The sequence below is a fragment of the Lacerta agilis genome, chromosome 16, assembly GCF_009819535.1.
Source record: "Lacerta agilis isolate rLacAgi1 chromosome 16, rLacAgi1.pri, whole genome shotgun sequence".
In the NCBI taxonomy this organism is placed as follows: domain Eukaryota; kingdom Metazoa; phylum Chordata; class Lepidosauria; order Squamata; family Lacertidae; genus Lacerta; species Lacerta agilis.
Window position 1 is genome coordinate 7,246,133 of NC_046327.1, and position 13,578 is coordinate 7,259,710.

At 46.9% G+C, this 13,578-nt stretch overlaps 1 protein-coding gene across 3 annotated transcripts in view; it reads right to left on the reverse strand.

Annotated features, from left to right (window-relative positions):
* ERMP1 (endoplasmic reticulum metallopeptidase 1) overlaps positions 1–13,578 on the reverse strand; it is a 54,300-nt gene that overhangs the window by 17,877 nt on the left and 22,845 nt on the right. For all 3 annotated transcript variants that reach the window (XM_033173433.1, XM_033173434.1, XM_033173435.1), the window contains exons 5-9: positions 7,882–8,028; positions 5,562–5,654; positions 4,717–4,929; positions 2,879–3,096; positions 50–224 (exon numbers count right to left, since the gene is read on the reverse strand). In XM_033173433.1, the coding sequence (XP_033029324.1) occupies positions 50–224; positions 2,879–3,096; positions 4,717–4,929; positions 5,562–5,654; positions 7,882–8,028 (846 nt within the window). The remainder of the gene's footprint in view (positions 1–49; positions 225–2,878; positions 3,097–4,716; positions 4,930–5,561; positions 5,655–7,881; positions 8,029–13,578) is intronic.

Below are 13,578 nucleotides of genomic sequence, written 5' to 3' on the forward strand. Positions count from 1 at the left end.
TGCAAATATTATCTTCTTGCAACCCTCACAAGAACTCTCAATGGCATACCTTTTTCTTTCAGTTCCTTATAGGTCATTAATTTTGTGAGTAGAGGAAACACAATCCATATTGCGCTGATAAATGCTGAGGAATGTCCTAGGTAAGTAAGCAAAGCCAACATAATTGACCATAAGACAACTGGAACATCAAAGAAGAGCTCTCCCAGGAACTGTTCACTTGTATTCTGGGAAAACAAAAAACAAGCAGACAAAACAGAGAGAGAGAGGCAAGTTTAAATGTCCCGTGCATTATGTAATGTCAACAGCAAACGTTCCAAGCTTCTTAAGAAGCAGACAGGCAGAGCAGTTCTGTGCATATTTGCTTAAAAGTCAAGTCCCACCATGTTCAAAGGAGCTTGTTCTCAGGTAAGTGGATAACCATCTCTGTGTTTTTCTTTATGTTCGAACATAGCCTAGAGAAATGTGCTATGTTACACAGACTCGTCAGCAGAAGCATTGCTCAAGGACGTCCACTTGCAAAACACTATTTTTTTCTGACGCACACTCAAAAAAAAAAAATCTTTTTTGGGGGGGAGGCAGGAGAACTCCCAGAACTGCATGCAAGGAGACGAAGGGGGGGGGGGAAGAGCTGTTGAATCTAGCAAGCCAAAATGCTTGTGCTAATGTAAAACCAAAAGAGTGTGATTAAGACTGCTGCCCCCGACATCACCAATACAGTGGAACCCCGGGTTACGTACCTCCCGTGCTGCGGAGTTGTGAATGTCCGCAACCCAGAAGTGTTTCCGGAGTGCACGCAACCCCCGGATGCGCAGAAGCGTTCTGCGCACTTCGCGCATGCGCAGAAACGCTCAAATCGCGCTTCTTCCGGGTTTTTTTTTTTTCGTGCGTTCGTGATACACACACCCACGTTACGTACTGCCACCCACAACGGATCGCTTACGTAACCCGGGGTATCACTGTGTAAAGTTTGAATTCCCGAGCTAGGGAGATGAAGAGCGCAGCCCGTTTGTTGCAATTTATAACGCCTTTATTTATTTATTTTTGCACAGAGCCGCTTCCGTCCTTAGAAGGAAGGTGGTGCTGCGGGCGGTCACGGCCTCCCCACGAGCGCAGGGGGTGGGGGGCCCAGCCCCTGCGCGATTGGGGAATCCCGGCTGCGTCGCTCGCCAGGCCGACCAATCCGGTCAGCCTGGGGGTGTGGCCTGCCCCATTTAAGCAGGGCGCAGCCGGGAATTCTTCCTGTTCCCTGCTTCCAGCCGCTCCGGTTTTGAAGACGTCGCAGGATCGTCGCTCCGAGGATCGTCTTCTTCTTTAGGCTTCGCTTGAGCTACACCAATCCCTTTTTCTTTAGAGCTGAAATCACTTGCTTCTACGGCTTTGTTTCTGCCACCGACTACGGCTTACAGGAAGCCATGCTTGATCCCTGCCGCTCATATATTGTGTCGTGTGTCACTTATTCTACCACCGGGGGGGGGGGGGTTGGGACATTGCCACGCAATGCTTCTTGCCAAAGCTTATTTTTAGAAGTCAAAAATTAAAGAATCCAAGAACTCTGGCCAGGCAGGAGATCAATTTTAAAGTCTTCAAACAGTTTTATTAATATAGAAGCAAATTCCAGTCGAAATAAATTCCAGGACAAGGCCCTGTTTCGCTAATTCTTCCTCAGCTGGAATGTTAAGAAATCCTACGTTAGAAATAACTCTATGCCTAACTTACTCACACTGTTTGTAGTATTTAAAGGGAAAGTAAGGTGTGGTCCATACAGAGAATTGGTACACCTTGACCATGAAAATCTAGGTAAGCTGTCTTTGTTAGTTATATACTATGTAAATTATGGATTTAGTTTGGTATAAACTGCATAACTAATAGTTACATGAAAGGGTATAATGTATATAAGTACTTATAAGTATTATAAGTGTTATTTCTAACGTAGGATCTCTTAACATTCCAGCTGAGGAAGAATTAGCGAAACAGGGCCTTGTCCTGGAATTTATTTCAACTGGAATTTGCTTCTATATTAATAAAACTGTTTGAAGACTTTAAAATTGATCTCCCGCCTGGCCAGAGTTCTTGGATTCTTTAATTTTTTACTTCAAAGCTTATTTTTAGTCTATGGACAGTAACTGGTTCTAATTCATTTAATACATTACCCAGCGGCATAATTAGATTTACTCCCCCACTTCAGAATGAATGGTGCCTGAAGCACAGAGCTTCCTCTGCCAACGCACTGCCTGCAGTTGCTCTCGTACCCACCCACCCGCAAGAGGCAGCATGCCAAACCTGGAGTTTTGGGTCAACAATTATTAGGCCGATGGCTGAGTCTGTGTAAGAGGAACTCGGCTTCCGAATCTTACAACCTGGAGAAGAAAACAATCTATTGCACAGTCGGCAAAATTAAGCTACGAGTTTTGCATCTGTGCCCAATTCAAGGGAAGGGGCACAGCTCAGCAGGGCAGCACATGCAGAATCTTCAATTAAAAGAAACAGGTAGCAGGTGATGGGGACAACTACTGCCAAAGACCCCAAAGAGCTGCTGCCAGTTGGTGGGAAATAATGGATTAGACGGCCCATCAGACTAAGTCAGACTGAGGCAGTTTTGTGACTAAATCCAACACACAGTTAGGCAGGCTTAAATCCATTGGTTTCAATGGGACTTGTTGCTGTTTAGTCGTGTCCGACTCTTCATGACCCCATGGACCAGAGCACGCCAGGCACTCCTGTCTTCCGCTGCCTCCCGCAGTTTGGTCAAACTCATGTTTCAGTGGGATTAGGTTCGCCTAACTCTGTGCTGGATTTAGGCCTATATGTTTACAATTAAAGGGAAACCAGAGAATAGCTATTATTTTTCAAGTCCTACATTTTTGCATGCCACACTTACTTTGTAATAGAATGTCTTGGCTAACGTATGCAAGAAAATTAGTTGAGCCACGGCTGCAGTTCCGTACAGAAAAACGGAGGCATGGAAGTGGGTGTACCAAAAAAGGGAGCGGCCAAGGAGAGAGATGAACACAGCTATGATAAGCACGCCAATCAAGACAGCAAACCAACTGAGGATTGAGAAGCCAAAGGCGATGGCCAGTTCCTTCAGGTAACTCACTGCAGGAAGAGAAAGACATGAAGCCCAGATCAATATGCTTCTTCTAGCTGGAACTGCTAAGGCTACAGGATCCAAACTAGGCACACCTACCTAACCAAAGGAACAATGATATCTCTCTTTTCAGAACTGGGTGGTAAATGGCCAGGCCTCACCTGTTTGCTATTTATTCTCCAGAGCAGGAGAAAACGAACATTTTCCCTCTTCCATATTGTGATATCAGTTTCATATTTTTTTTTACTTGGCAATCTATTGCAAATCATGGTGTGTGTGTGTGTGTGTGTGCAATGCAAAAACCTTGGGGACGCAGGGGTGGTGGTGCTGCGGTCTAAACAACTGAGGCTCTTGGGCTTGCCAATCGGAAGGTCAGCAGTTCGAATCTTCGTGACGGGGTGAGCTCCCATTGCTCTGTCCCAGCTCCTGCCAACCTAGCAGTTCAAAAGCACACCAGTGCAAGTAGATAAATAGGTACCGCTGTGGCGGGAAGGTAAACGGCGATTCCGTACGCTCTGGTTTCTGTCATGGTGTTCCATTGCGCCAGAAGTGGTTTAGTCATGCTGGCCACATGACCCGGAAAGCTGTCTGTGGACAAACGCCAGCTCCCTTGGTCTGAAAGTAAGATGAGCGCCACACCCCATAGTCGCCTTTGACTGGACTTTACCATCCAGGAGGTCCTTTACTTTTTTTTAATGCAAAAACTACAATACTCCAGAGGGTAGGACCTGGACCAATGGCTTCAAGTTACAAGAAATGAGATTCCAACTGAACATCAGGAAGAACTTTCTGACAGTAAGAGCTGTTTGGCAGTGGAACAGACTCCCACAAGAAGAGATGGACTCTCCTTCTTTGGAGGTTTCTAAGCAGAGATTGGATGGCCATCTGTCATGTATGATCTACCTGAGATTCCTGCAATGCAGGGGGTTGGACTAGATGATCATTGGGGTCCCTTCTAACTCTACAATTGGATCTCAGCCAAGGTGTCTTGGTTTCCTTTTCAAATGAGGCCAACATGCATCCGATGCTCTCTCTTTAGTGCATGCTTTCCACCTCCTGCAGTTTAAAACTTGTTAGCGGCCTTCTTGGCAAAATGTGTTAAGCGCGGCAACAAAAACTAAAAGCCAATTTGGGGTAGTGATTACAGCATCGCCCTAGGAGATGGGAGTTTGAATCCCCACTCAGCCATGAAGCCTGCTGGCTGATCTTGGGATGTTCACTGCCTCTTAGGACTCAGCTATATAGCTGCAAATATTTTTTTTTTTAAGAGTGTTGTAAAGTGCAGTATAGAAATGAGACACTAGATGGCAATGGCGAGCTATGGTGAATACCATACATTTTCCGAAACTATTTTTAAAGAAGCATTTTCATGATTATTTTTTTTATACGTGTCTAGATTCCACCTAAGTCTAATCTACCTCACAAGACTGTTGCAAGGACAGAATGGGGGGGGGGTGCATTGTGTACGGGACCTTGAGCTCCTTGGGGGAAAGCTGGGAAATAAATAAAATGGTAAATAAAGACTTAAGAGAAAGCTAAAACCATGCAAGCGGCTCGTTTGTCTGTTCATAAACAGAATTATAACCAGTCCTGCTTTGTCAGAAAGGCAGATATGGAAAGAGACTTACCTCTTTTTCTCAGTTGCAATGTTTTTCTCCCCAGATAAAGAAACGCAATTGCTGTAACGATATAGTTCATAATGGACCCAACACGAGCTGGGTAGGACATAACGAACATGCCAAAGACATCAAAGAAGACAACATTTCCATGTCGATATTCATGAGATTTGGCCAGTTTGTCCGACTCCGCTAAGTACTTTAGAACACCCAAAATATTGTCGCCTTTGGAGGAAAAAAAATGAGCATATATTTAGAATTTGTCTCTCCACCCCCACCCCCACCCCGCCAATACATCCTTTTCACATAGAATTCCACATGGCATTAGAAAACAAGATAGGAATTGGAGCTTTATGATCATAATAAAGTAAAGACAAAAAACAAAGGAAAGGAAAGTGACCCTATAACAGGACTGTATGCAGGCCTTCTCAGTACTCCAGGAACATTACAAATTGAAACTCTTAAATCGAAACTCTACATTTTCTCTAAAATGTAGAGAAAACTAAAAGAAAAAAGAAAAACAATTCTCCAATTGAAACTCAATGCCAAGAATGATAAAAGAAAGCAGATAAAGGGATAACCAAGAGATAGCTAAAAGTATATACAATCAGGGTGTGAAATCTATAAATTGCCTTCACTAATTAAAGTATACAATCCAATTAGTGTAGGCCGCCCAGTTCAAAGAGCCAATTAATTCACACCCACCCCGGAGATATTTTGGATTTCCTTCCCCACAAGTTTGATTTCTTTGTGATACTGAAGTACACCTGTGGCTTTGAGTTGTAACAACCAGCGTGCAAAGCATTGTTTTGATTTACATTGCTAGAAAACCCCAGGGAAACCCCCGAGTAACCAACCTGCTCTCTGAATAGAATCTGTCAGAATTCGGTCTGCTGTGTCATACTTCGTGTGGTAGATGTAACCGTTTTCGATGAAAGCCAGGTCTATCCCTGTCGATATAATTCAATTGTAATGTGGTCAAACTAATAAATAGTCAAGGTGTTATTTAACTAAACCAAATAACTTTCCACAAAATGAAATGAACTGCTGATATACCCATCTCTTTCCCCAAGTGCAAATCTGCATGTTCACCCGCGACCTCCGGCTTCCCCCATCGTTTTTCCTATGCCCGGCACGGAGATCATCGTCTGAGTTAAGTCAAGAGTCCCCTGTTGTGTCTGATCAATAACAAAATAAGCAACAAATGAAACAACTTGGGACAAAAAGTTCTACTGCAGGGCGGGCCAATGCTCTTTTCGAGTGTGTTAACCTTCACCTATTTCTGCAGATTTGCTATGTTCATGGAGGAACTGAACATTTTTTTGGATGGTTTTGCAGCATGGTTTTGCAGTAAGAGCTGTCCGACAGTGGAATTTGCTGCCAAGGAGTGTGGTGGAGTCTCCTTCTTTGGAGGTCTTTAAGCGGAGGCTTGACAGCCATCTGTCAGGAATGCTTTGATGGTGTTTCCTGCTTGGCAGGGGGTTGGACTGGATGGCCCTTGTGGTCTCTTCCAACTCTATGATTCTATGATTCTATGAATGACCAAGCTGAAACTGTATTCTGCAATAGCACCTTGCCTTCATTTAGATATATTTTAATACACAAGCTGGAAATTGCCCAACAGAGATTTTTGTTTTGTTTTGTTTCGTGCATTTTGCATAGAGCAAATATAAACTGCTTTGCTTAACCAGCGGTGTAGTAGCTCCAGATTTTGTGGCAGAAGTCCCAGAGAACTCCACAATCAGGTGGTTCCCCCCACCCCACCCCACCCCCCAAAAAACCCCAGGCAGTGACAGCATCAAACTGTGGTGTGCTGCCGACAAAGGCTGAACCCACCTGCCACAATTTACTAAAATGTTCTCAAAGTGACAAGGGTTATCAGCAAGCCCAGCCCATTCTGTGATGCCTCTGAGGTCCTGGCACCCGGCAAATCACTGAAGCAGTGAAGGGGCACACAGAGTCCTCCTGGTCTCCCAAATCACTCACTAACCCCGTGATCCCCTCCCCCCCTCCCAAAGTGGCATTGGATTAGCCAAGTTCACTGTGACGCTTGTCACATTGGGGGAAGTTTGGTAAGCCGAAATGCTATCAGGCAGCTGCAGCCTTCAAGTATTTAAGAACAAAACACTCCACTTTTATTTTAGAGTGCTGTTAATTACTTCTAGACAGAAGTTCCAGTCGTAACAGATAACACGCTGCTATGGTTTGCAACTAGGGCTGGGTGATATCTGGTTTTCAGCGATATACCACCAGCTAGATATCGCGATATACCGATATATCACGATGTCTGAAATAAGGCTGGAGACATTGGGCTGGTTTCACGGTTTTCCCCACCTCGTGATTTTTGCCGCCACCCGCTCTGGTGATCCGCTGCCCCCCTGCAAGAGGCAAGGGAAGAGCTGAGCCGGCAGAGTCAACAGGGGCTGCAGGAATTGAGAGAAGCCTTGGCTGGTTTCGCGGTTTCCCCTGCATTGTGATTTTTGCATAGCGCACGTGCCATCATAATTTGCGATATGTTGCCAGGTGAAAAGTTAAGAAACTGATATCACGAGATGGACGTCAAACCAGTTTTGGACGATCTATCGATCTATCGCCCAGCCCAATTTGCAACAACAATTGAAGCCCCCTTTGCGCAGAACTGAAGAGGGGGAGCACTGACTGGGTGGCGTTCCTCTGCCCAGCTCTGCCAGCCTCTGCCTGCAGCGAGGGAACCAGCATTCCCGTCCCCCGTGGTAGAGCAACTAGAGCCAAAGTTGGCCCCACTGCCATTACTTGACTGATGTCTCCCTGCCTTCCACCCTGGAGCAACAGGGTTGTGGATACAGAAGCAGCTCAGGCACAGAATCACACCTCACCACTGCCCAGATGGGGTCTGGATTGTCCTTGAACAGAATCAAGAATCTAAGCGCTTTCAAGCTGCAGTTTATTGCTGTTGCTTCTAAATCTGTGCACCCTGTGCCCCTTTGCCATTACTTATATTGCCCCAGGAAAGAAATGCCTGAAATTCTTTCTAGCGCTGGACGGCTAAGCCTGCGCCCCAACGCTCCAGATCACACATTTCTGTTTGCATGGCTCACACAAGAGAATCATCTTTGTCTACCTCCTTTCTTTTGTTCTCCTGCACACACAAGGAAGCAGAAATAATGGCCCAACCAAATGGTCAAGCAACATACCTACCTGGAATGTTGCCAAAATCTCTGTAAATGCGGAAATCTGTTTCTGCGGGGATAACGCCACTCTGAAACACTTCCTGAGCCACGACACAACCAAAAGGGTGCTTTGCAGCAGAGATATATGCTTGCACCAGCCAAGGGTTTTCAGGTCCTGGAATAATTAGGAAACAATTGCAAAATGAAGAATTGCCCGGTTTTAAATTTGCGCTCTGCATTTGATCTGTAGCTTGCCCTACTGCAAAGGCATAGGCTTGACTCATACAGCTACAGTTACCGTATTTTTCGGACCATAAGACGCTCCTTGTTTTTAAAGGAGAAAAACAAGGGGGGGAAATATTCTAACTCAAAACTGGCGGCGGCTGCAGAGGAGAAAGCAGCTTTTGGGCTGCACGTTCCTCCTCCACAGCGGCAAAGGGGTGGGGGGAACGTTCCTCCTTCCTCCCCTGCCCCTTGGATGCAGGCTTTAAAGCCAGGGGGAGAGCTGTTGACGCCGCCCGTCACCGCCCCCGCCTCTCGCTGAACGCGGCAAGAGGCGGGGGTGGCAGGGGGTGGGAACAGCAGCCCAAAAGGAGCCCTTCCAGGCCGCTGGTCACACCCCCACCGCCCCTGCCTCTCGCCGCATTCAGCGGCATGACCAGCAGCCCGGAAGCGCTCCTTTCAGGCTGCTGGTCCCGCCCCCTGCCGCCCCCCACCTCTCGGAGCGGGAGGCGGGAGCGGGCAGCGGCGGCGGCGGCATGACCAGCGGACCGGAGGGGCTCCTTTTGGGCCACTGGTCACACACCCCGCCGCCCCCGCCTCTCACCGCTTTCAGCGGGGGCCATGGACGGCGTGGCGGCAGAGGAGATGGGACCAGCGGTCCAAAAGCAGGCCTTTCGGGCGCTGGTCCCACCCCCGCCTTCACCCCATAAGACGCAAGTCTTCCCCCCTTCCTTTTTAGGAGGGGAAAAGTGTGTCTTATGGAGCGAAAAATACGGTATTTGCTTGAACCTCTCAATCGCATATTGCTCAGGAAGGCTCCTAAAGGAGTGTTTCCACCCCCATCGTTCTGCCCAGACACTGAGATCCAGCTCCGAGGGCCTTCTGGCGGTTCCCTCACTGTGAGAAGTGAAGTTACAGGGAAGCAGGCAGAGGGCCTTATCAGTAGTGGCACCCGCCCTGTGGAACGCCCTCCCACCAGATGTCAAGGAAATAAACAACTATCTGACTATCTGACTTTTAAATCAGACGGAGATTGCATAGAAGCTTCCACTGGATCTCAGCCTCTTCCACAAACATTTTATTTATTCATTTTTATTTTATTAAATTAATATCTCCCAAGGGAGCCCCAGGCCATGCCATTTGAAGAAGGGGCCGCACTGAAGCCGACCCTTTTAGCCGCACCCCCCCCCATCAAATGTGAACTGTATCGATGCTTAAATTGTTTCCTTGTGTTCCAAATTTCAGGGATATTTGCATTCATCTTTAGCAATACTGGAACTAAAAACACAGGCAAAAGTACTTCTGAACGAACGACTTGCTCCTTTGTTTCATTGCCTGATGGGAGCAATGATTTGATACACTGACTATTTTTTCCCCTCTCTCTCTCCATAAAAACCTTCCCCAGAGCGGTTTACAAGTTCAGCTGAAACAGTAATAATAGAAATAAACAACAGTATTCAGTCAGCAATCACACATCCATTCAACAAACAATATAAACAATTCCATCAATATAAAATAATCCAATAGCATTGGAGGACGGATGAACTAATTTCTAGTGTCTAGAATTCTATGTGTGTCATTCTTTTGATTCAGTGTTTGCAAGAATAGCAGTGTCTTAACCTCTGGAAATATTAACAAAGTAGAACACGGGCAAACCTAGACAGCATCTTAAAAAGCAAAGACATCACCTTGCAGACAAAGGTCTGTATAGTTAAAGCTATGGTTTTCCCAGTAGTAATGTACGGAAGTGAGAGCTGGACCATCAAGAAGGCTGATCGCCGAAGAATTGATGCTTTTGAATTATGGTGCTGGAGGAGACTCTTGAGAGTCCCATGGACTGCAAGGAGATCAAACCTATCCATTCTCAAGGAAATCGGCCCTGAGTGCTCACTAGAAGGACAGATCCTGAAGTTGAGGCTCCAGTACTTTGGCCACCTCACGAGAAGAGAAGACACCCCGGAAAAGACCCTGATGTTGGGAAAGATGGAGGGCACAAGGAGAAGGGGACAACAGAGGATGAGATGGTTGGACGGTGTTCTCGAAGCGACTAACATGAGTTTGGCCAAACTGCGGGAGGCAGTGAAGGATAGGCGTGCCTGGCGTGCTCTGGTCCATGGGGTCATGAAGAGTCGGACACGACTGAACGACCGAACAACAACAACAAAGATTGTCTTCCATGTATACGGTTTTAACAGTGAGTCCGTAAGTGACTGTGGAGGCCAATTCTGGATCCACATGCCCTTCCACAGAGGGGACATTGGTTTCCAGGTGGGAGTTCGTCACAGTGAGGTTTACCTACCTCTTAGCATGTTTCTCCCTTTCGTCTTGAGTTTGAGCGTCTTCAAAACCCATGACACCTTTAGTAAAGGCTATTCTTTTGGCCACCTCATGAGAAGAGAAGACTGTTAGTTAGGTGAGTTGTCTTTTTAAGTCCATCTAGGAGGACTTAAGGTAATGTTGGGAAAGATTGAGGGCACAAGGAGAAGGGGACGACAGAGGACGAGATGGTTGGACAGTGTTCTCGACATGAGTTTTACCAAACTACGGGAGGCAGTGGAAGACAGGAGTCCTGGTGTGCTCTGGTCCATGGGGTCACGAAGAGTCGGACACAACTAAACAACTAAACAACAACAACAACAAAACGAAGGTTGCTCCAGTACCTTCAAAGCATAGGGACACGAGTGGCTCTGTGGTCTAAACCACTGAGACTCTTGGGCTTGCCGAACAGAAGGTCGGCGGTTCGAATCCCCATGGCGGGGTGAGCTCCTGTTGCCCATAAAGAAGGCTGATCACCGAAGAATTGATGCTTTTGAATTATGGTGCTGGAGGAGACTCTTGAGAGTCCCATGGACTGCAAGAAGATCAAACCTATCCATTCTCAAAGAAATCAGCCCTGAGTGCTCACTGGAAGGACAGATCCTGAAGTACTTTGGCCACCTCATGAGAAGAGAAGACTCCCTAGAAAAGACCCTGATGTTGGGAAAGATGGAGGGCACAAGGAGAAGGGGACGACAGAGGATGAGATGGTTGGACAGTGTTCTCGAAGCTACTAACATGAGTTTGGCCAAACTGCGAGAGGCAGTGAAGGATAGGCGTGCCTGGCGTGCTCTGGTCCATGGGGTCACCAAGAGTCGGACACGACTGAACGACTGAACAACAACAGAACACGGGCAAAGTCCCCAAACCAGATTGCTAATGGTTGAATATGCCTACTACAGTGTTCTTGTAATAATGCAGGTGTGTTCAAGAACTTGAAATTGCAGTTAAAGATACCGAGATTATTAGTGAGACTCAGGAAAAGTTAGGCGTGTTCAGAGGTTGCTCCTTAAATACCTAAAACTTCTTGCAATCACCCCGAGGCAGAAGCATACACAAAACAGAGCATAGCTGTAACTGCAGGTTTATCTACTATGTGGGAGCAGATTCCTGCTATACCAGAAAGGAGGGGGGGGGGATTTTTCACGCCAAAGGCATACGAACTGAATAGAACTTGGAACTAACTCTATCAGTGACCAGTGTTTGGACGGGTAAAGGAAAAGCGATTTACTGTACTTTTCCGTGTACAAGACGAGGTTTTTTTTCCTTCAAAAATCATGTTAAAAATTGGGGGTACTCTTAACCATGGGTAGTGCATTGTGGGGACGTGGGACTGGTTGCTGCCACGAGTTGGAGAATGTTATTGGCGCCTGCGTCAAGGGCTGGTGTTGATTGGCTGTCAAGTGGGCGGCCTTTTGCTGCGTTTTTCAGCAAGGGGGACAGAGGATAGAAAGGTGGCTTTTGCAATGCCGGCGGCGGCAGCGGATTAAGTAACATATGCATTTCCCACCAAATAAATAGGTTGGCTCGATAGCCTTGGTGCATTTCTATGGATGGCGCTGCGCAATTAAAAATAAATCTAACTGAAGCTTTTGCGTGGCCATTCGAGCGCGCCAAGTAAACGCGAGGCACTGAGGTAAACGGCTGATTAATTAGCTGGCTTCCTGTGCTGAAAGCTACTCCCTTCTGGTGGGCAGGGAGTGTTTGCGCGGGGGGGGGCTTTTCTTTTCCCTGTTTTTAATGATGACCCCCTAATTAGCGCCTTTCCTCCAGCCCCATGGAGATGGAGGAGGAGGAGGAGGAGGAGGAGTTTGGATTTGATATGATAGCCATGTTCAAATATATCAAAGGATGTCATATAGAGGAGGGTGAAAGGTTGTTTTCTGCTGCTTCAGAGAAGCGGACACAGAGCAATGGATTCAAACTACAAGAAAGAAGATTCCACCTAAACATTAGGAAGAACTTCCTGACAGTAAGAGCTGTTCGACAGTGGAATTTGCTGCCAAGGAGTGTGGTGGAGTCTCCTTCTTTGGAGGTCTTTAAGCAGAGGCTTGACAGCCATCTGTCAGGAATGCTTTGGTGGTGTTTCCTGCTTGGCAGGGGGTTGGACTGGATGGCCCTTGGGGTCTCTTCCAACTCTATGATTCTATGATATTCCGCTTTTCACTACCCGAAGGAGTCTCAAAGTGGCTAACATTCTCCTTTCCCTTCCTCCCCCACAACAAACACTCTGTGAGGTGAGTGGGGCTGAGAGACTTCCAAGAGGTGTGACTAGCCCAAGGTCACCCAGCAGCTGCATGGGGAGGAGGGGAGACGCGAACCCGGTTCACCGGATTATGAGACTACCGCTCTTAACCACTACACCACAGTGGGGAGCGGAAGGCACTTGGGACACGCAGGTAGAAGTCTCCCGCATGCAGCACTTGGGCAGGGTTTTCGTGAGGGTTGCCTTGCAATGGCTTTTACAGTCCTGGTGAGTCCGAGGCTGGACCAAGACAGGAGGGGAAAAGGAGGGCGAAGCAACGGCGGCGCAGTGAGAGGCTCAAAGTGTGGGCTGCAAAGACCCCTCGGCGACCACGGCGGGTAAAGCTCAACAACTTTGGGGAATCCCCCCCCCATTTTCAAAATGTTTAGTCCCCAAAAGTCGGGGGAGTCTTATACAAGGGGGCGTCTTATAGACGGAAAACTACAGCATATGCGTTGTATGTGCGAGATAACGTTGTGCCACCAGATGGCGACGTAGAGTCCCGGTTTTTCTCTACCTGTTTTCCCTGTTTTAAATTTACAACGGTTTAAACCGAAACGCTTCTTTGACGCGTCTAGATCCAGCCTCGATTTCTGCCAGTTTACACAGGCCTTATGTAAGAAATTCATTCACTTTTGCTCATCTTTCAAACATGTTCCCATTTAATTAATACAGAAATTTTGGCACATCCGGTAGTTGCCAAACCAGTTTAAATGCTAGCTGGAACATCAAGGGGATGAACGGTTTAATATTAACCTTCTATGAATAGCAGATCAGATGACTTAAGAGCAAGGATAACTAATTCATTCAGGGCGGCCGCGTTGTTCTTTCTTTTATCAGATCAAAATGATCTGATAACGACAAAGGTTGCTAGATTCATGGAGACTAAGAGCCACTATCTGAACGATAATCATAGATATATGTTTGTTTTTTTATCCACTG